The sequence below is a fragment of the Talpa europaea genome (genome assembly GCF_964194135.1).
Source record: "Talpa europaea genome assembly, chromosome: 5".
In the NCBI taxonomy this organism is placed as follows: domain Eukaryota; kingdom Metazoa; phylum Chordata; class Mammalia; order Eulipotyphla; family Talpidae; genus Talpa; species Talpa europaea.
Window position 1 is genome coordinate 17,016,947 of NC_140071.1, and position 22,080 is coordinate 17,039,026.

Sequence of the window (22,080 nt, forward strand, 5' to 3'; positions counted from 1 at the left end):
TCTTCTTTCTTTGGAAAAGAGGCATATGTGTGAATTTTGAGTAGTGAATTCTTTGGGCAGTGGTGTATAGAGCCATGAGTGGGTTTGTTTTGATTGTGGAGGTACAGGATATTTGGGAAGGGACATCCTTCCTAAACTTTGGGTACCCCAATCCTGTACAACAGATGTTTGTTAGCAACAGATGTTATTTATAACCATGGTTGGCAAATGTAAGCAACACCTAGCAAGTAAATGTTCCAGGAACAATGAAATGTATTGGTGTGTTGATGTGTTTTAATAACAATTGCCACATCAAATTGTATAGATCAATTGCATAGATCTTCTGTCCTATAGTGTATCAGATCAGCCAAACTGCATTCTTAACCTAAATCAATTTTAGAAATGTAGGATTATAGGCCAGAAAAGTTAGGATTAAAGAGTGGTAGGTGGATGGGGTCAGCACAATTTCATCCAATATTGGTGGTGCAGCATTTAGTATGTTGTTTAAAATGTGCTGATGCTTCCTTCTTAAATTGTTCCAATTTAAGTCATCTTATTTACAGTTTTTGTTTTCATTCATATTGGTCAGGATAAGCACTATTAGAGGTCGCATACTATTGGCAGCTGAAGGGAACTGAAAAGGGTTTAAAAATCTGGTTTCTCTCCCATCGAATTCAGCCGTTAGACTTGAGCGAGCCAGTTCGGTTGCCTCATCTGTAAAAAGCAGGGCTCTTGACAAATTATCATCAGAACCACAGGCATTTTCCAGAAGCCTCTACGGGCGGAGTCCTCTCTGGACCCCTCTTTGGCTCCCTCTGGACCGCCGCCCACCCGCTGCCCCTCACACCGACCCGCATCTGTGCCCCTCACAATGACGCTCACGTGGCCCCTGCCCGCACCTGCCCTCACCTGCCGCACCTGCCGGCTCGCCACCGCGGTCCCGCCACCGCCGTCCCGCCTCCCCGCTCCGCCGCGGTCCCGCCTCCTCCGCGGCCCCGCCTCCCGCCATCGAGGCCCCGCCTCCCGGCCCGCCTCGGCCCCGCCTCCTGCCGCCGACGCCCCGCCCACCGCGCGGCCGTTCCGGAAGGAGCCCGCCCCCCGCCCATGCGGAGTCGCGGCCGCCGGCGCCGCCCCCTCCGCGCTCCCGCGTGCCGCAGGCCGCGCCGCCCGCCGCCGCCGCCGCGCGCCCCCGCCGCCCCGCGCCGCTGCCGCCGCCGAGCTCGCTGGCCGGCCCGGTGCGGGCGCCAGGCTCCGGGCGCCGAGGAGGACCGCGGGCCCTGCCGCCGCCGCTTCGGCCCGGGCCCGGGCCCCGGCCCCGTCCCGGGCCCCGGCCCCCCGCCCGGCCGGGCCATGAAGTGTCACTACGAGGCGCTGGGGGTGCGGCGCGACGCCAGCGAGGAGGAGCTCAAGAAGGCCTATCGCAAGCTGGCCCTGAGATGGCACCCGGGTAACTGCCCCGCGGCCTCGCCGGCGCCGCCTCGCGGCCCGCCCCGGCCCCGGCCCCGGCCCGACCCCCGCCCGCCGGGCCCTCGGGGCTCCGCCGGCCTCGCCCGCGGGCGCCCCGGCAGCCCCCCCGCCCCTAGCCCCTGACCCCTCACCCCTGACCCCTAGTGCCGCCGGGTGCCCAAGCCTCGTTCTGGCGGCCTCACCCGTTCCCGCACCCCCCTCAGACACCCCGGGAGCAGGCGGGGGGACCCCCCCGGGCTGGCTGCCGCCGCAGCACCGGCCCCCCGGCTCTCCCGGAGTTCCCCTGAGTGTCCTGCGGGGACGGGCCCCCCCCCCCGAGGCAGGCGGCCGGGCGCGTGAAGGTCTGGGGGTGCACGCGCCCCCGCGCCCGCCGGGCTGACCTTGAAATTCACTCGGGATTCACCCGTGCCCTCCTGGCTTGTGCGTTTACTGAAAGTACCTTCCTGCACGCGTTTCCTGTGCTCGTGGACCCGCCTTGCCCGACTTCTGTGAGATAATCCGATCATCCGGGCTGGGAAACTGAGCCCGCAGCTGGGGCTCAGCTGCGCGAGGTGCCGGGGCCTCGGGGCGTGCGCCGCGCCCCTCGGCTGTGGAGACGCCGAGGCAGGACCCTCCCAGCCTTCTTGGGAGAAGACGCCTTGCTCTTAGGGAAAGTTAAATTGCAGGTGCAAACAGACTAGCACAGCGTGTGTAATGGCTACTTGGATCAATAGACCCGAAAGAAGGGCCCCGGGAGTCCTGAGGAGGGCGGGACTGAGGAAAGGCAGGCGCGAGGCTTCCCCTTGGCGGAGCCTGAACTGCCGTTGGCTGCTGGAGGAGTAGAATGGGGGAAAGTGAACTAACAGTGGGGAAAAGCATGGTAGTGGACAAAAATGATCCAAGGGACAGGTTGGCTGAAGGCAGTGTTTATTGGAAATATCACTTGAGCTAAGGGCTTGGAAATATGGGTTGGCACAAGAGCTGAAGGAAAGGGTGAAGACCTAGTGTCAGATGTACTGTCTGTAATTGATGTAATAAAAAAACATGGGTCTGTTACTTAAAGTTATGTTTGCCAGCCGAGGAACTGAAAAAATCGGATAGAAAGATTTTGGAAGGGAAGAGATAAATATTCCTCCCAGGAGGAAATCAGCAGATCTATCCAAAATTAATAAATCCAGAGATAGTGCAGACATGTCCTCATAGAGTAATAGGGGCTACCAGTGGGCAAAAGTTAGGAAAGTTGAAGTAAGGAATTTATTGACTCCTGGGTGGGAAAGGATGAACCAGAGAATTCTTGTGACCAAGTGCATAATTTGATGGCGATATTAAAGTGTTTTTGAGTGGTAGTTTGAGGTTAGGTCATAAAGGGCCTTGAATGTCAGATAAGGGCTATGAAATTTGTTTTTTCAGTAATGGAGAGTTTAGGCTTGTTTGTTAAGATGTCTTGGGAAGGTACTGAGTGAATTGACAGTGGGAGACAGAAGTCAGGTAGAGTCCACCATGGACAGGTAAAGGCCAAACCAGGCTGGGACGCAATGTGTGCATTTGGGTGTGTGTTGGGGCCAGGGGTTGAAAGGCAAGGGTTAAAGAGATGTTACAAAGGAAAAATTGCCACATCTGGTGATTAATTGGAAGTCAATGCAAGGGAGAACAGTGCAAGTACTAGTAAAATATCAGTGAACTACTCTGAAACCAAATCCATTAGGAAGTAAATGCAAATATTTTCTCTAAATGTCATCATCATGCATAGCATCCTAAATATCTTTTAAAGATGCCTATATACTTAAGGAGTACATACTCTCCTAGGAGATGCATGATTTTGATGCTTTGTTTTGCTGGCCCATTAATTTGTTGTCTGTCCCTCAGCAAATGCTTAATTTCATTCTGTGTATCAGGTACTTTGTTAGTTTCAGGATTAGCGTATGGACTGTGGTTCAAAAAAATATATATACCTCAAATAGTGACTCCTCAGTTTTCTTTGTTAAAAAATTACCTTTGTTTCATTTATTGAGGAACTGAGCATAATTTCCAGTAGAGTCAACACTAATCCCTGGTGAGATACTCCTTGTAAAGGGCAGGCTTTCAGTAATTCGTCTGATGAATATTTTTCCCCCATCCTCTTTATCGTGTGAACAGATGATCACGTACCGTGTCACGTGAAGTCTGCTGGGAGACAGGGAAGAAAGCAGGCAGTTTTAGTCCTGGTGAGCAGAGGGTAGTATGAAGGCAAATACAAGATGCTTATTACCTGAGGTACCTGACCTGGGGCTGGGTTTAATGTATAGTTGCTGTAGATATGTGTCCCTCGAGAAATAACATTGAGATCTAAGTGGGGATCTAAGTGGGGATTCAGGCAACACAGGTGGAGGAAGCTAAGAGATAGCAAGGCAGAGACTAGGAAGGGGAAAGAGGTAAGCATGGGCGGGCAGGCAAGCAAGGGTCATGTCTTGAAGATTGTGGTACATTGAATTAGATAGATTGGACTTTAACCTACGCCATGGAAGAGCTGGAAGCCTGAGGAATGATGGGTTTGTCTTTTACATGTATCTCTGAATGAACTGGGGAGAATGGATTGGTGTGGGCAAGGCTGGAGATAGGGAAACCAGGAGATCATTGTATATTGAGGTCACCAAGGAGGATCATGGGACCTGAGCCAAACGCCAAAACTCTTAGTGAGTAATGATGAGTGGTTGTGAGAGGGAAGCAGGAAGGGAAGAAATTGGGCTGATGGCCAAATAGTCTCACTCCCCAAAGGATTCCAGTTTGTGCGCAGGGGTGACCAGACTCCAGCACCAGGGCTGCCTTCTGAGTGCTGTGGCTCAGAAGCTGCAAGCCCTGCAGGTGTCAGGCAAGTCTTAGAAGCTGTGATTCATGAGATTTTCCAAAGGCTTTTGTTGAAAGGTTTGTGAGGGAGGGGAAGTGTGCATGAGTGGCTTAAGCACAAAGAATAGTGTGAGAATGCCTCTTAAACTTTTAACTGCATTTTCAATACCTGTGACTTGTGCAAATAAATATGGACTTTTCATTTTTATTATTGCTTTTTAACTTACTGCACTCATGTGTTTGTAATTTAGTTTAGCTTGGAGTCAGCCAGTTCAGTACATTTAAACAAAATAAAAAGCTTTACCACAGATCAAGCACATTATTTAAAAAGATGCTTCAATAAGAGATTTAGACTGTGTTTTCATATAACAAATTGATGGAAAGCTGTAGCTTTGTCCAAACTTCTGGGGGGAAGAAAGTGAAAAGAACAGGACAACAAGGCACAGTACTGATTCAGAGGTAAAGAAGAACAACCTGCCTACTTATCCCAAACAGTCACCTTTTTTGTTATTATGTGGCAAGATCTGGTTTCTGACTTTTATTTGAACTCTGCCTTTTTATTTCTCAGAAAAATTTTTAAAAATAATTTGGGAGGATATCAGGATTGTGTCCAGCTGCATGTGATAGGTAGCTCACAGCAGTGGCTAAACAAAGTGGACCTTTTATTTTTTCTCACATAACAAGAATCCAGAGGTCATGCGATTAACCCAAGTTAATAGACATACTGCGTAAAGAGTGTTAAAGAATTTAATAATTAAATAAAGCTAAGACCTAACTGAGATGTAAAAACCTACAGTTAAAGTAAAAATAAACTACGAAAGTGGCTTTAACACACTTTTGGTACCTTCAGCTGTTTGATGAGGCCATCTAAGACCTGCTGCCTTTCTGACCGTGCAGCTTGAGTCCTTGCATCAGGTGTAAGCAGCTAAGCCACAAAGAAAGTTGCTGATTGCGCTCATGTGGAGCATAAGAGGAGTCGGGAGCCCAGCATAGCAGTTCCTCAGACTCAGGAGGGACCTCACTCACGATGGTCTAAGATGGCAATGGGTGATCCCAGGCAGCAGGATGGAGGCAAGATAAAGTGGGAACAGAGGGTGTTGATAGTTGCTTTTTAGGGATGACATTAAAAGCCATCACAAAATACTTTTGAGGATTTTACTGACATAAGGGAAACTGGGAATAGGTGTCTTTGTTCTGGGGATCAGCTGCCTGCATAAAATCAGGACTCAGTTGTTACTGGAAGAAAGGATGGGCTACTGGTCTGTGCTGCGATCCTTATAATCTACTTGCAGACATTTTATTGTAATTTTGAGCAAGACATAGGAGCTGGGTTATGGGTGTAAGATGAGTGTCACCCAAGCCCCTCCCCTCCATCAGGAAAACACTGGCTCACCTAGGAAACTTCACTTTAGTAAACTTGTTTGACCTCTGATTGGCTAAAACTTTACTTCAAGAAAGGCTGAGGAAGTGAATTTTTTAAATTGGGTACATTGTATTGTGAACAAAATTCAGGTGTTTTCCACCTAGGGTTTATACCTGAGAGTATCACATGATGAATTGACATTAGCTTCTCCAAGCCCAGGAACTAAACAGATGAGGTACAGTTTAAAATCTGTTTCTGTTGCTTTCACAGCTGGCATTTTTTTAGGCCTTAACTTGAAGACATCAAAACAATTCTCCTCTATGTGGCCAGCACACAATTTATTCTATTGATGAGTGTTTTAGAGTTGTAATTTTATTTTTTTTAATACCAGTAAAGTGAAATGGAATCACATATCAGCTTTTCAACCCACCATGATTTCACTCCAGCTGAGGGCATGAATCTCCCCAAGTCAGGGTTTTGTTAGGAAAACAAGAATAGATAATGGGTAGGCAACTAATAGTATCTGTCAAAGAGTGGTAATCAAGATCTAAAATAATTACAGCAGAGTACTGGATGTCCTATATCACTTAGAACCCAATTGCAACAGGGCCACAACAAGGTGGAAAATGGTGGTGTTAGTAGGCAAGAACAGAAACCTAACAATGGTTCAAATAACTTAAGAGTTTATTTTTCTTAATACGTGAAAGATTGGAAGTCCGTGCCTGTTGATACTGTTTTTAGCAGTTTAGTGATATCACTGAGAATCACTTGACTTTTCCTTCATGGTCTGAAGATGAACTGCTGAAGCTCCAGTCATCATGTCCACATACCACAGAATAGGAAGAAAGAGGAAGGAAAGAGAATATACTAACAGACTTCTACTTTCATCTCATTTATCAGAACTGTGTCCCATATGCATTTCTAGCAGCAAGGGAGGCTGGAAAAGCTAAAATACCTGCTTGTATCTTAGCTTATCCAGCTTCCACAGTAAAGGCTGCAAGAGAAAATAGGGTGGTGGTAGTTAGAACACCATGAGCTTCTCCACAGAAGACACCTGGATGTCTTCATGCTGTGGCATCTGGCTATTCCCAGAGTGATTACAAGAGTCCAAGATGGAAACTGCAGTCTTTATAATCTAATCTCAGAAATGACACACCATCATCACCTTTGCTGTTTGTCCCACAGACCAACCCTGGTGACATGGGAGGAGGGCATGCTTGGTGGCCATCTTGGAAGCTGGCTGCCACCCTGAGGCAAAGATGCTTTCTAAGTTTCATGAATAACTAGTTTATGGGTATATAGATACACATTTAATTCTCGGTGTTTATTTTGGTATACATGGATAAGAAAGAAAAATTTGAAGACAGTGTAAGCACTAAACATAATCTGGCACTAAATAATTTCCTGTAACTGATTTGATTTATTTTGCTCCTTCTAAAATTAAATGTATACTACTTAGAATTTTCTATGAGGTTATCCAGATTGAGTACTTGGTGGTGCACTGACGTTTAGGGAAAAGCGTGAAATTTCTACTTAAATAGATTCTTAAAACAGATCCTAATTATCAGCTGTCACCCATTATCTCTGCTTTTCCCTGATTTTGTACACTCCTCATCTATTTATGGCATTTGTGATGGAAGACGTCCCTTTTAGAGTCTGTCCTCTATTGATGCCTAAATTTCTGTAATTTCATATTAACAGATAAAAATCTGGATAATGCCGCAGAAGCAGCTGAACAGTTTAAATTGATCCAAGCAGCATATGATGTGTTGAGTGACCCTCAAGAAAGAGCATGGTGAGCTTCACACTCTCCCTTTTATTGTAGTGTATTATGGGGGAAAAAATTGTTAACAGAGGGCTTAAAAACTTAAAATGTTAAATGGCTTTGGGTGTATTTTGAAGTCACCTAATCATTATATGAAATTACATGAAGTGCTGTTCTGGGTAGGAAAGAAACTTAGGGAGGATTCCTCCAATTATATGATTTTATAGGTGGAAAAGCAGAAAACTTGGCAAAACTAGTCTTAGCTTGGACACTTACAAAGTGGGTTCTCATTAAATGGGGTCCATGTGGTAGATGATGAATTTGCTGATATCAGACAAGAACATTGGCTTGCCCTTAAAAAAACGGATAAAATATTAACTGTTTCCAAATAACTACTTTCTATGAAGAGATTGAATTAATGCTTCTACATTATGTAAAAGCTGTACGGAAAAACCCTATAAAGTTATCTTTTACATGAAAATCAGAGAACCCTGAATTTTTCCCTACTCCAGGAATTAGGCAGCATGGCCTTAGAAGAAAAAACCTCTTAGTTTTTTTCCCCTGTGCCAGGGTCTTTTTATTTAAAAGCTCCTGCCTGTTCACTCCTGTTCTCTGGAGGCAATACTGTATAGTGGCTAAGACCGTGGTCTTGTCAGTGCAGGAGACCTGGTTTTAAATTCCAGTTTGCTGCCTACTGGCTTTATGATTAATATATTGCTGAGTTTCAATTCTAGTTACATCAAACAGGATAATATCTACCTTCATAGTTTTTATGGGGGGGGGGTGATTATGTTTGTGTGAAGCTCCTGTTTTTACATAAACATAGGAAGAGTTATTCTGGTACTTATTAAAAAATTGCCAGATAATAGTCTGTGAACCAGATTATGTTCAGTACTGCCGCCTTTAATAATGTTTCTTTTCTGTGAAAATGTAGCTGCCTTTCTGGGAGAGAGTCAGAACACTCCTCAACTTAATAAATTCCACTGTTTAAATAGGCTGTTACTGTACAGTGTGTTAGAGTGCTGTCTGCCTCTAGTATACTACTAGAAGTGCAGTCAAATTTTACTCAGCAGTTCTTTGAAAGATTAGTTTCTTCATGGGGATATTTTTATTAAAACTTTCTGGTTGTGGATTGGATAGATGAAAATATACAATAATGGTAGTTGGGCTGCTTCAGAGTAAGGAGTCTTTGAATTCTTATAATTTAGCCTTCACTGATACTAATTTTGTTTGTTTAGGTATGATAATCATAGAGAAGCTCTGCTTAAAGGTGGATTTGATGGAGAATATCAGGATGACAGTTTAGATTTGCTTCACTATTTCACTGTTACTTGTTACTCTGGTTATGGAGATGATGAAAAGGTAAGATAAGAACTCCTAATTTCTTGTCAATTGCTTAATTAAGGCTCTTCAACACAAAGAGAATTCTTAATATTATAGAAAGTAAAACTGCTTGTTTTGAGAACTGGAAAAACGTTGCCTTCATGTTTAAACTGTCAGCATATAAAAACCTCCAGTTGAAACCTAAATGTGCTTGCATTGACAAGTCTCGAGTCTTAATTCTTCAGCATTAAAGTTCCACATTGTACATTTTAAAATCTTATTCTCTGGCTAGATTACAAAATTATTAAGTTTGTGTTTCTTTTACTGTTTTTAGGGCTTTTATACGGTTTATCGTAATGTTTTTGAAATGATTGTGAAGGAAGAACTAGAATCTGTGTTAGAAGAGGATGCTGAGGATTTCCCAACGTTTGGAGACTCCCAGAGTGACTATGATACGGTAAAAGAAAAACGCATTGTCATTTTATCAATGTATCTTTCCCTGTTTCTTCATTTTAAAATTATGGATTCTGGTTTGGGTCCTGTGACTCTCCCTCACTGAAGGAGCTCTCAGCTCCCTCTTAGTTTCCCCTTTACTTCTCTCTCTTATTGATGTGGTCCCATCCCATTTATTTCCTCATTAAATTTGTTATTCTGTAAGCCTTAAAAGGACACTCTCTCCAATTGATTAATAGTAATGTTAAATACATAAAAAAAGGATTCTGCATCATTAATATTTACTGCCTTTAAAAAAATTTAAAAAAGTAGCATCTTACCTATTTTTTTTTTTTTTTTTTTTTGTCAACAGGTAGTTCATCCTTTCTATGCCTACTGGCAGAGTTTTTGCACTCAAAAGAACTTTGCTTGGAAAGAAGAATATGATACAAGACAGGCTTCCAACCGCTGGGAAAAACGAGCCATGGAAAAAGAAAACAAAAAGATTCGAGACAAAGCGAGAAAAGAGAAGAATGAGCTTGTCCGTCAGCTGGTGGCTTTCATTCGCAAAAGAGATAAAAGAGTGCAGGCTCACCGAAAACTTGTGGAAGAACAGAACGCAGAGAAGGCAAGGAAAGCCGAAGAAATGAGACGGCAGCAGAAGCTGAAGCAGGCAAAGTACGTGATGCATGGCCGGATCCTTTTCTAAATATAGGTAGAGGGAGGTGTCAGAAGAAACCTCAGTAGGTTCCTTTTTTTAATCCTGGCTTTGGACAATTATTTTATCTACTATATGCAAATTTTTTAATTGAATTTTTTCCTTTGGAATTCCTTTATACTTGAAATTTTTACAAATTCTTACAGAATTTAATAAAAGCAAATGTTAATTGAGTTCTTACACTCTACAAGGCCCTGATCTAAATGCTTTTCTTACAATGGTTCTGTGAAGAAAGTTCTGATTTGTATCCTTGTTCTTTTGAGGAGAGATGCAGGAGATCACATAGCTAGTAAATTGCAGAGTTGGGAATTGGACCCAGGATTCAGTCTGGTGCCCTTTAACCACCATGCCTTGCTGCCTCTTCTCAGTGCACACTTTGATATTTACATCATTTGGTGCCTTCAAGTTTGTTTGCTGTTTTGAATTTTTGATTGATAGCACTATGTCATTTTTTTTTTTCAAAATTACTTGTTAAAAATTCTACCTGCCTGCCCCATAGCTTTTGAAAATAGCACTTGGGCCTCCCTGGTGGTGCAAGAGGTTAAGCACCACACTGTGAAGCGATCTGCAGCCTCTGCAGCACGAGTTCGATTCCTGGCCAGCCAGCGAGCAACCCTCATGGCAAAACAGACCTCTCCTGCCTTGCCTGCTGCTCTTCTCAGCAGTGTGTTTCAGTCAGTTTGCCTGTTCTGTTCCCCACTGTCTCTGGTGGATCCTCTCATCCCCTGCATCTCCGGCCTGTGCCCCAGCTCTTGTGTGCATAAATGAATAAATCTTTAAAAAAAAAAAAAAGAAAAGAAAATAGCACTTAATACTTAAGATTTAAATCATTTGAAGACTTTTGGTAAATGATTAAGAATTTTACACTTCAAACCCATTATTATAAAATCAACCAGATAAGAGATGTAAGTGACTTCTCCTGTTTTAACTCAGCATAGGTTTTCAGTTTTGGGAGAAGATGCTTGCTAGGGAGATGGATTTTCAGTCTAAAGAAGTGTATGTGCGCTTGTGCTGTGTGTGTAGGCTGGCAGAGCAGTACAAAGAACAGAGCTGGATGACGGTGGCCGATTTGGAGAAGGAGCTCAGGGAGATGGAGGCACGATATGAAAAGGAATTTGGAGATGGATCAGGAGAAGAAGACACAGAGGAAGAGCAAGAGCCCAAGGATGGACAGGATGGTAACTTCTCTATTCCTTAGGGGACGTTAGAACACACGTGTTTTTGTGCCTACGACTTGTGTCCTGTAGGTGCCGTTAAAGAGTTGTGGGGGATGATGAAAATCTATAGAACACCCGAGTTCCAGTCTATTACTGCTGTGTGTGTGTTTGAAGGGATGCTAGAAGCCTGAATTTTTACCTTCCTGTTTTACGTGTGGCAGGTGATTAAATTGAAAAACAGTATTGTATGGGCCAAACGAAGGTAATCTATCATTAAAGTAGCCTAATTCCAGTAAATTGGTTAACAGACTTTTTCTCACCATGTTTTAAACAATTTGTGCTTCTAGCCATGTAAGTATATTGACCAGTGTAATATTGACTGGTTATTAAAAATGTGTAGTTAAGCTCTAGGTCAAGTTTTAATGGAAGCTCTTCAGAAAAGCTGATACTGTACAGTAGTCTACATGGAATATATCAGTCCTTCCTCTCGTGTCTGACTTCGCGCAGGGGCTCTCGCTTGGTGTGCTAAGTCGTGTCCTTTGCTGCTCTCACGAGAGCATAGGCACGTGGGTACTTACCAAGCACTGAGAATATCTGTGCCTGCTTTTCCCCACTGCCTCTGGTTATGCTGTGAGGGATAAAATTGAGGGATCTAAGCATTGTTTATTAGTTTTCCTGATAAAATTGATAACGTTTTTTCAGACTAATTGCTTAAATGCTAATATGACATACGTTTAAAATGTTTAGGAAATGAACTATTAATCAGAAGTAGTATGTATGATGGTGCTTTGTAATTATAAAGCATTCTACACGTGAGGTGGCATTGATTACCATAGTTTTAGAACCTATAAAGTACTTTCACATGGAAGATCTCTCTTGATCTTTACATGGTACTCAAAAGTAGGTCTTGCTTATAGTTACCACCATTTAACTGATGAGGAAACTAATATCTGAGAAGCTATGTCTTGAGCATGTTTGGATTCATATTTTACCTCAAATCTAACATCCTTTATTAACTACTGGATTAAGCAAAGTTTATTTCATGTATGTGATATTCAAAGTGTGTACCTACTTGAGAAATAACATCATATAGTAAACATTAACACTAGATGGTATGTGTTTTGAATGATTGTGATTGCAATGAAAATGTCCATCAGGATCATATTAACATTACTTACTCTAAAGAACCAACTAACAGTCAATTTGCTTGTTTAGTTTTATAAAGATAGAAAGTGAAATGTACAGAAACTTTTATTTGTTTATTCATTTATTTATATTTTACATCATTGTTCAGTTTTAAATAATGTTCCCCCCCCCAGGTGTAGTCCCCATTGAACTTTTTAGTTAAGAGTATGTGGACTCTACTGCTAGTAATTATTGTTTCATAATAAAGCCTCAAGTTTATGAAAAATGAATTGGTAAAAACAGTGTTGGACTTTATGTGACATGTATACATTTGTGACCCATCAGTTTCACAGTGATGAAATTTGGTGAGCTAAGTTCAACAACATTTAAGAGTAGATCACAGTTGTAAATGTGTTGGAACCAAATCTTGCTTAGGGGTAGACTAAAAATCCCCTGTTGAAAATACTGCTTCATGGTAGAGCTATGATGGTGGTGCTTGATTTTCTGTACTTAACTCATACCCAGGACTTTGAGAATTTCAGGGATCGTCGAAGAAGACTTACGACAATTACTTAAAATATAAAGTGATTTGTTTGCAAGTATTCCCTCAATTCAGTGCTGCTTTTTAAAGACCAACTCAAATTCTGATAACATTTTTTGTAAGGACATAAAGAACTTTTAGTTTCTAATAAAGAGAGGTGATTTGTTAACAGGTTTTCGTTTTGTGTGCATTGGGGTTCTGACTATAGGCTTCCCTCTCCTAGGTAAAGATAGTGATGAGGCTGAAGATGCTGAGCTTTATGATGACCTTTACTGCCCAGCGTGTGACAAATCTTTCAAGACGGAAAAGGCGTAAGTGTAATGTCTTTGAATTCTCCTTTTCTTTTGAGGGGAAGTGTTAACACTGCGAAAGGCCAAGGTCATGGTCACTGCCCCTTACATGTCATCTTAGAGAATTTGTCTCCAGCAGGGGAGGAAAAAGATTTTTGCCAGTAATTAAGACTGTTGTACTGATTTTCACTCATATCAATATTGCTATGTATTGGCTGATTTTTAAATATATATGTTATCCTGTATATATGTTGCTTATTTGGACAAGGAAGGCATAGTCACACAGGCAGGGAGGCTACATCAAAACTAGTCCCCTCTTCTGTTAGCGGCAGATTCATCTCCAGCCTTCACACTCCTGTGCAAGCCACTGCTGCAAGATTAGGAACTTTAACCATGTCCTGCCTACAGGATATTTGCTGATGTGGAAGGACTTTATTATATGGGAATAGTGATAAAGAAGTAATACTGAAAATAATACTGTTTTTAAAGAGGGGAGAGAATATGGATTCCTTCTGAAGGAGAATTTTAGTGGGAAGAAGAATAGTAGACCAAACTAGAAAACCAAACTCTGAACAGATGAGATAAAGTTGATAGTGACACAGGTTTCCTACTTTCTACTCTAACTTTATAGCTTAAGTATTGTTAGAACTCTTTCGTGAAGTGTCAGGTAGTCCATAGATAAACTGAAATAAACATTGCTCATAGAATTTCAGACAGAGGATAGAGAGGTGTCTAAACTCACATTGAGGATGGTAAGGAGAAAAGACCCCCCCCCCCCCCATGAGAAAGTGAAAGAATCTGCTGAAAAAAAAGCAAAAGGAGGTAAACTGCTCTTGAACTTCAAGCCCTTGTCACCATTTCTCGTGCCCAGGTGATCTGCCTTTTATAGTTAGACTGTAGTCCTGATCCCTCGAAACCCATTGCATAACCCTAAACTCAGGAGCACCTAGTACATGCTCGGTGATTAAGAGGGAACAACAGGGAAGACTTGAATTTTCAGAATTAATGAATTTCAAAAAATAAAAGAGAATCTGGAGAAGAATGCTGGGATATAGTAAAAAAGCACATAGTCACTTTGTTCTTTTAATGCCTAAGAATTCTGACAAGGTACTATTTCTTGTTATAGTGTCACTGACATTTTGCTTACTAGTTAATGGGACAAGAGTAAATTTTAACTCAGTTGCGTTGATCTAGGAACTTATTTGGGCACATATGAATTAACTTTGTGGGAGTTACATAAGATTGTTATTTCAGCATGAGAAACCATGAAAAATCAAAGAAGCATCGGGAAATGGTTGCCTTGTTAAAACAACAATTGGAGGAGGAGGAGGAACACTTTTCAGGACAGCAAGCTGATGAAAATTCATTGAATGATGATTCTGAAGAAGAAATCGAGGATGCACCAAAACAGAAGTACCTTTAAAATAAGTTACTTATTTTAAAATAAATAGACATATTTATCACATTTAGAGATTGTATTTAAATGCTGTTTTATGTCAAAAAGTTATTCTACATTTTGCCAGTTAAGGAAACTCATTATATAGTATTGCCGTGGTTAAAGACATGACATTAACTGTAATTTTTATAGAATATATTATGAGTGTACTTCTAAGCAGTTTTATACCTAGGCAATTGATAGGCTAATTACTGTCACTTGGGCCATTGTTTCAATTTGCTGACATGGTATGTGACTGTTTCCTTTTTCTTTTAATGCTTTATATTATTAAATGTTTTTACCATTTTACTTCCCTCTCTGTCACTGGTATTTCAATATATTTTTTTCTTTTTACAAATTCGCGTATTGATATTTCGATTTTTTTTTTTTTTACTCCTAGACTTTCTAAGAAACAGAAGAAAAAGAAACAGAAACCAACACAGGTATGTTGAAAGTTTTAGTAACATTAAATATCAAATATAAAAGTTAGAGTACTCTTGTTCATTCATTATAATCTGTATTAAAGAGGGGTACTATCATTGTAATTTTATGTTGATTGTAAAACAGATTGAGTTGAAAAAAATTTTTTTCCAGTGTTTCCTTCCCCCTTGTATTTATGTACCTAATTTATTCATTAATATTGTCATTGTGTTTAAATTTTTTTACATGTGTAATTCCCCTATTGTGAATTTGCTGAATGACTTTGTTAAATTAAAAAAATATATGGATTTCACTCTTGTGGAATATGAAAAAAACAACACTAAGTAAAACAAAGATACACTTGAAACCAGAAGGGAAGGAAGAAAAGAATGACTGAATCAGTAAAAGGGACAATGGCAGGGTAAAGAATAAAATTGCGTAGTTTTGAATAATGCAATGAAATACAATGAATAATATGGCATGTACTGCATGAACACCTGTAACTTAAGTAATGTTACAAAGTCATGTCAATAAAAGAAAAAATAAAATTTAGACCTAGGTGATAGAAATTTTAAGTGAAGACAGCAAAGGCAGAAGTATTTGAAAATTACTGATTTCATATAGGGTTGTTGATTATTGAAAGTCTGAATTTATTCTCCCAACAATAGACATAAATGTTTGCAAAAGGAACATTAGGTTAGAAACTTGTAATGTTTGTGATTTTTTTTTTTAAAATGTCTTCTTGTATTAGAAATTTAAGTAGTTAAATATTTCACAGCTGGGCTCCAAATTAAATCTTTTAAGTTATTTTAAATAAAAGAATTATGTTTTACATGTAAGTAATAATCTTATGGATATCTTGGAACCCATGGTAACAAAGGATTTAGTAAGGATTCTAAAGGGAGTGGTGGTTCTAATGGAAATGGAATTGATTTCTGTGTCATTTTAATAAAACCTAGTTGTATTAGGTTAGATTAATCATTAAATGTTAAATATAGTTTTTTAAAAGACTAGAACTGATTTTAACAGAACTTACGTAACACTAATAATTTCATAAAACAAAGATAAACTTTAGATTTGACATACTTATCCAACTGAATATATTTTTGTTTCATCTCCAAAAAATGATAAATGACATGAGTTTATTGCTGTTGAAATTGTGATGTTGGGACCTTTGGCTGCAGTTGTAAAGCCAGAAAGCATTGTCTGTGCCTTGGTAAAATGACTCATGCCAGCTTCTGCGCTAGACTCACAGCCATTGGTTTTGGACACTTTCTCCTCTGCATTATTAAAACACTAGAATAAGGACAAATCAGATGGAGAGGAATTTATGCTAACCCAAGTCTATCACTTCTCAAGTTATGAAAAATAGGTTGTGTGATTTGCAGTAATAAATACATGCATTTGAGTTTTCAACTGGAGCCTTTGCTTTAGTTGGCTACTTTGTCCTCTAAAGCTATAGTCCTTTATTTTTCTCTTTATATTTTCCTCTTGTTTGTGATTTTTGATTATGCCAGGGAGCAAAGCCTCAGTCAGACCTAGTTTTATGCAGCACTTTACTTGGTATTTTCTAAACTTTTTGAAGGGGAAGGTAGGGAGGAGTCAGTTGCTGTTAGATTAAAGAATAGGAGGTAGCAAATACTGAGAATTGTGAAACTCTGAGTTTTCTGTAAGGTCAAAAAAATTGAATAGAACAAAAAAATTATAAAGGAAATCTCAAAAAGCTGGAATTCACTATAAACAAATGACCTGGATGACTGAGAGGAAGAATCAGTCTGTGTGACTTTTGAATGCCGTGCATGGAAAGAACACCTTCCATGGGATATAAGGTCAAAATTAACTGCGAAAGATAAAACCTTGAACTTTCTTAGATATCTTGATGGTATCATGTAGACTGTAGAGCAGAGCAAGTGAGTACATGTATTAGTATTGTTGGGAACCAGCTTCTCTTATGAGAGAGGGAAAATACAAAGACCAAGCTTTGTCCAACACTAGATTGAGCAGTCCATCACTGTAGGGTTGGATTGTTACTGGAGGGAGATAGCGATGCGGGCTCATGATTTAAGAAAGTAAGTGTGTTGGTACTGGGTGCTGTGAGGACTTACTGGGTGCTGCCTCAGGCAGTGCTTTGAAGTTGTGACGCCCCAGTTGCAAGAAACATATCTGGTGCACATAATATGATTTCTAAATCCCCTTCCCCAGTTCAAGGAAAGAGGATTTGGTCCTTGAAGAAAGGACTGTTTCTGGGGCTGGGCCAGGGAAAGTAAAGTGAAATGGATCACTTTATGCATGAAGCTAAATAATTTAAAAATTGGTGGGGATACATCAGAAGTACCTAGAAGCCAGCTTAAGAGCCTGCGAAATTTGGGGAAAATTAAGTTATCAAAAAGAATAATGGTGATTTTTACACGTGCATTTTGTTTTTTAAAAATCCTATCTATATGAGGGTAAAAAAGAGAAAATTCAAGAAAGGAGATGGATAGAAACATGTCATCCTAGAAGAGTTGAGTAGAAATGGAAAACTCACCTGCTCTGCATCTGTGTATAATAAATGGTTCCCACAAGAGTCATCAGTACATATCAGATCCATTGGGTGAAAGTTAATAGGGAACAGGATTGAATTAATCTCAAAGTAAAACTGCAAATTATTAATCAAAAATGGGAAAAGGTACTTTACTGTAGGAAAATCTGGCAGTTCTTCGACTTCATTAAAGGTAGAATTGAAAATTAAAATTAATAAATCACTGAGAAATGGGACAGAGTGGCATTTTGCCTCTTGATGTATTGAGAAGGACACAGCATTATCTTTGTATTAAATTTCTTGCTAGGAATGTTGAGCCTAATTTTACATTGAGGAAACAATCAGACATAGCCCAACTATGGGACATTCTACAAAACAGTCATCAAACCATTATCATGAAAAACAAAAATGTAGGAATGCTAGAAGAGATGAGTTCTAGAATAAAGAAGATTAAAGAGACAGGATATCCAAATGCAACATGTGATCCTTGATTATATCCTCTACCCAGAGGTTACCAAAGAAAGGGATTATTGGATTGTGAATGTGGATAAATCATTGTTAAATTCTTAAATCATCTTAAATTCTTAAACAATAAATCATTGTTAAATTCTTGAATATGAGGAGCTTTTGAAGATACAGAGGGGATGTCTTAGGGATATGCGGTGTCATGCTGTCTGCCTGCAGCTTACTTTAATATTTAGCTCAGGATCAGGAATTTTTGTGTGGAGAGAGAGCAAGACAAAAGAAGGAAGGAAGAGAAAAGGCAAATTTGGCAAATTGTTACCCAAAACAAACTCAAAAGTAGTTGTACTTGGTGAAGGCATGTTTGCCAGGCAGCTTTCTTTTACAATCCTGGTGGTTTGTTGTTGTTGTTGGTTTTTTTTCTTTTCTTTTTTTTTTTTTTTTTTTTTTTACAATAAAGTAATGGTTGCTCATTATAGATCATTTAGAAAATACAGAAATGCATAAATACCATTCCTAATTCTGCTTGTAGATATTACTTAACATCGAATTGAATTCTAATCCGATTAGCATCTGTATGATTTTTCTTGCATTTTGGCTAATATGTCATACTTTTTTTACACTATTGAAGCAATGTTTGGAAGCATGGTAACAATATTTCTGTAAAAACATTCACATGCTTGTATTATCGGCCTTCCCTTTTTATTTCTTGAAGATGTATTACTACCAGTGCTTACTGGACATTATCATTGTTTAGTATAACCATTTGGCCCCATAGTGTAAGAATCCAGTTCTATAGTATTTATTTTGAAATGGTATGCAATATTTTATTACCTAGACTTATGATGATAATTGCAATGAAAATGGAACTGGAGAAGGAGTAAAGGTTGATGCAGGAGACACCAACTTAAATCAAGATAATGCCAAAGAATTGGAAGTTACTTCCCAAGAAAATGTCAGTGTCACAGATACTGTCGAACTGTGTGCTGAACCAAAAAGTGAAGCTAAAAGGTGAGCTAGAATTGCATGTTGTTTTCTAAGTGCTTGATACTGCTAGGATGGACAATTTTTCATATCGAGAAAATCTCTTGATTGATAAGTAAGTTAGGTATATCTGTGACTTACACATAGATCCAGACATCATGCTTGTGTATATAGAAGCATGTTGCAATGAGAATGCTAGAGCATGACCCAAATCAGGATTCAGATTGATACAGTTTTTGTTTACCTTATCCTGCTAAGGGTCTTCTTTTGTCCTGGATCAGTAATCCTTGACACTCACAGGTACACAAGGCCACTGGTGATGCCATGCCCCACTGGCCTGGCGCACCATTATCCGAACCTCGGTGCTCATGACTGTCTTCCTGTGCTCACCCCACAGTGTGGGACATCAGGATAGATGTCTACAGCTTGGGGCCTTCCTACTGGAAGGAGCCCAGAATCCTGGTGCCGCCCCAGGCGATGGTGGTTGGCTTGGGACAGTCTCAGTCAGGGGAGGTAGCCATACTTTTTCCTCTCCTTGTCTGATGTCCTCATTCTCCTCTGTTCATCTGGAACAGAATAGTTTCTTACTCCTTGAGGAATGATCTTAGCAGTAAGTAGCCTTAGGTCCCTGTTGTTAAAGGACCACAATGAATAAGGGTTCTGGCGACAAGTCAGGTGGGCGCCTGAGTTGAGAATGCTTGACGGTGGCGCAGCAGTGCAGGTGCAGAGTGAGCTCCGACCTCAGGGAGCTGAAGTGGCATCAGTGTGGGAAACACGTCATCCACACCTGGAATAGGGCCATCCTGTACGAAAAGATAGGGGACTCCACAAGCGGGTCTTGTGGGAGCCTAGAAGCAGATGTTAACACAAGGTGTGATGCTAGGTGTTTATTCCCAATTTATGAATGAGGAAACTGAGTCTTGAGACTGGCTTAGGTTCAAAAAGCTGTGTTTTGGAGGAACTGCACTGTCAGATTATGTGTGAGTGCTGCTGGTTGACTGAAGATGCTTTGCTTCAATGAATGGATTATTAAGCACTTTGCTTTTTTTACAAAAGCACTGAAAATTAAGAGATATTTTAGGGTTCTTGTTTTGGCTTGTGTTTCGACTATTTTAAGTTAATTTCTTAATTTTTGTGCCAAATTTATAGCTAGTCATTAAGATGTTCTTTGGAGTTTTCTTGGGAATGAGATGACAGCTGGAAGGGGTATGTTATTGGATTGTGCCGAATTCTTTCGTTTATTTTTCAGCATTCCTAAACCCAAAGGAAAGAAAGCCAAAGAGATGAAAAAATCTGTCAAAGTACCTGCTGAACCACAAACAATGGTAGGTCTGAAGCACATTTACATCACTTCTGTAGGCCTTGTGTAAGCCTGTAATCTAGACTGAGCCTCAGAAAGTGAGTGCGTCTCTGGTGAGCCTCTCTGCACCTGCTGCAAAGGGGCGAATCCATCAGTGGTTTTGCTTTGACAAAACCAGAATTTATATCTGTGCTGTGGTCACTTTTTTCCTTTAAAGTAAAGGAAGTCCATTTGAAATGTCAGACTGTACCAGAACAATTACTGGTTTCTTTGACATTACTTTGAAATTTAAAACTTGGTCTAGTTTATGTGTACATGCCAGTGAATAGCTTAGGATTCTTCAAGTTGCTGGCGTTAGTTAATGGGGCTTGTCTCCCAGGAGTAGCTCTCTGTTGAGCCTGTCTTGGTTGATGTCCGTTTTGTTAAAAGATCTTCATTTTGTTTGTTTGATGTTTAGTTCCTACAGGAAAACATAAAATGTTCTTCTCAGTTATAACACTTGCCTTTGTTTCTTATCCTCTCCCCCCCCTTCCTCAGGGCGATGTTCTCATCAGCTGTACAACTTGCCATTGTGAATTTCCATCCCGGAATAAACTTTTTGACCATCTAAAGGCCACAGGTCATGCAAGAGCACCTTCCTCCTCATCCTTAAACAGCGTGGCAAGTAGTCGAAACAAGAAAGAGAAACGTAAAAACAGATAGAAATCCTGCCAACACTTTTGCTTTTTCATTGTTGCTAGATTTTGAAACCAAAAACTGAACTGAAACCACCTAAAGAGTTAAAATTTCAGTGATCTGCAATTAATTGCATTGTGGAAGATTATTTTTTATCTTGTAAAAAAACATTTTTTTGTTTAATATATATTTTTTAAACATTTCATTAGTGATTGAATTCTACTTTTGCCATCTGAATTGACTTGAATGTCTCAAACAGGTAAATATTGTAAAGTATACATTCTTGATTTCTGTTGGCTCATGTGGACAGAAATGTATAGGGAAAATTAAATTATTTTTAACACTTACAAATGCCCCTTTCTATTTTGTGAATTTCACATTAACTATTTTTATATGATTCAGTGCTTTGTATTTTATGATGCTTCATGTTCTGTCAAAGACACAGCATTTTAAAATTACCATCCATATTTTTTCCACCCAAAAACATGACTCCAGGTCAGGTTTTAAAAGTATTTCTAAGTGACCTTCGTTGAGTGCTATATGTTTTTTCCCCACAAGGCCAGTCATAGTTAAAAACTAATTTAAGATTTATGGTTGTTCTTCAAGAATAAGATCTCTTTGAGATACAACTGTTGATTTAATTTGAGATTTCATTGTTAACTATCAACAGGATCTATCTTTTCAGTTTCCTCCTCTGATTTGAATTGGGGAGGTGGAAGCAAATTAATTTACATGGCACTTCCTCCTCAGCACGGTGGCAGCCCTAAAGAATGATGGCGCATGGCGGCAGATGGTTCAGAATTTATACTGACTTCCACAGTGCTGTGTTCTGCTTTGGATGTCCCCACCACCACCACCACTGTTTTCAGAAGTTTTTTACTTTGTTTCTTTCCATCTGATGTAGAAAAGCTTTTTAAGAAAAATTTTATAAAAGGATTGATGCTTATGCAGCTGTTCTATAGCAAAGTTGAATATTGTTTAAAAGTGGAGGAAATCATTGTAAGTGAATGTAGCCAAATTGTCTGGCTCTCAGTAAGTGATGAGTCAGTTTTCAGATGGATTAAATAAGGAATTCTAATGGTTCTTGTAAGAAACTTTGAACTCACTGGCTTGAACTGTATATGCTTCCTGTTCAAAGTCGTTTCTCCTGCATCCTTGAGTCTCCAGTGCTCTGCGCTCCAGGCCTAGAGTCCATGCCTCGAGGCCTCTGCGAGCCGCCTGCAGAGCAGTGATGGTGTGGACCAGTCCCTGTGACTGGCTCAGAACTTCATATTTGAATCTTAAAAGTTTTTCTTTTCCATGTAGAGATAGAGAGAAAATG

At 40.2% G+C, this 22,080-nt stretch overlaps 1 protein-coding gene across 3 annotated transcripts; it reads left to right on the forward strand.

Annotated features, from left to right (window-relative positions):
- Positions 1 to 1,314: 1,314 nt before the first annotated feature.
- Positions 1,315 to 20,927, forward strand: DNAJC21 (DnaJ heat shock protein family (Hsp40) member C21; the record flags this gene model as incomplete). Of its 3 annotated transcripts, none has more annotated exons than XM_084233975.1 (12): positions 1,315 to 1,426; positions 7,313 to 7,406; positions 8,615 to 8,738; positions 9,034 to 9,156; positions 9,505 to 9,809; positions 10,873 to 11,027; positions 12,896 to 12,983; positions 14,217 to 14,375; positions 14,798 to 14,840; positions 18,639 to 18,811; positions 20,034 to 20,109; positions 20,622 to 20,927. In XM_084233975.1, the coding sequence occupies 12 exons, from the start codon at positions 1,330 to 1,332 to the stop codon at positions 20,784 to 20,786; spliced, it is 1,602 nt and encodes a 533-aa protein (XP_084090101.1). In that variant the 3' UTR covers positions 20,787 to 20,927. The 3 variants fall into 3 exon arrangements, with proteins under 3 accessions (XP_084090101.1, XP_084090102.1, XP_084090103.1); XM_084233976.1 differs by having other exon boundaries at positions 1,330 to 1,426; positions 14,762 to 14,840; positions 20,625 to 20,927; XM_084233977.1 differs by having other exon boundaries at positions 1,330 to 1,426; positions 20,625 to 20,927.
- Between the last annotated feature and the right edge of the window lie 1,153 nt (positions 20,928 to 22,080).